The 243-nt window shown below is 57.6% G+C and overlaps 2 protein-coding genes across 2 annotated transcripts in view; one reads left to right on the top strand and one right to left on the bottom strand.

Annotated features, from left to right (window-relative positions):
- Window positions 1–243, top strand: part of LOC119593895 — a gene marked incomplete at its 3' end in the record, with an annotated part of 37,072 nt that overhangs the window by 9,434 nt on the left and 27,395 nt on the right.
- The window catches only part of LOC119594287, a 9,871-nt gene that overhangs the window by 9,342 nt on the left and 286 nt on the right, over window positions 1–243 (bottom strand). Inside the window, exon 2 of the mRNA XM_037943349.1 lies at window positions 29–175. Within this exon, the coding sequence (XP_037799277.1) occupies window positions 29–175 (147 nt within the window). The remainder of the gene's footprint in view (window positions 1–28; window positions 176–243) is intronic.

Below are 243 nucleotides of genomic sequence, written 5' to 3'. Positions count from 1 at the left end.
GCCACCATGAAGCTCCATCCATACGTACTGCTGCCGATGCGGATGTTGAGGTGTTTGCAGCCATATGTGGGGATTGGTGTGCCATTGGCTGTGGTGAGTCTGATGACAGGCTGTTGTTGGTGGAGCTTCCTCCACCGAGAGGCTGGCAGGAGCGAACGGGCGGCGCCAGTGTCGACTAGGAAGTGGACGCCTGTTATGGGGTCTTGCAGGAAAAAGGTATTGGTGCGGCGGCCGCATTACACT

The sequence above is a fragment of the Penaeus monodon genome, chromosome 33, assembly GCF_015228065.2.
Source record: "Penaeus monodon isolate SGIC_2016 chromosome 33, NSTDA_Pmon_1, whole genome shotgun sequence".
In the NCBI taxonomy this organism is placed as follows: Eukaryota; Metazoa; Arthropoda; class Malacostraca; order Decapoda; family Penaeidae; genus Penaeus; species Penaeus monodon.
This window is presented reverse-complemented; position numbering and strand designations above follow the sequence as displayed.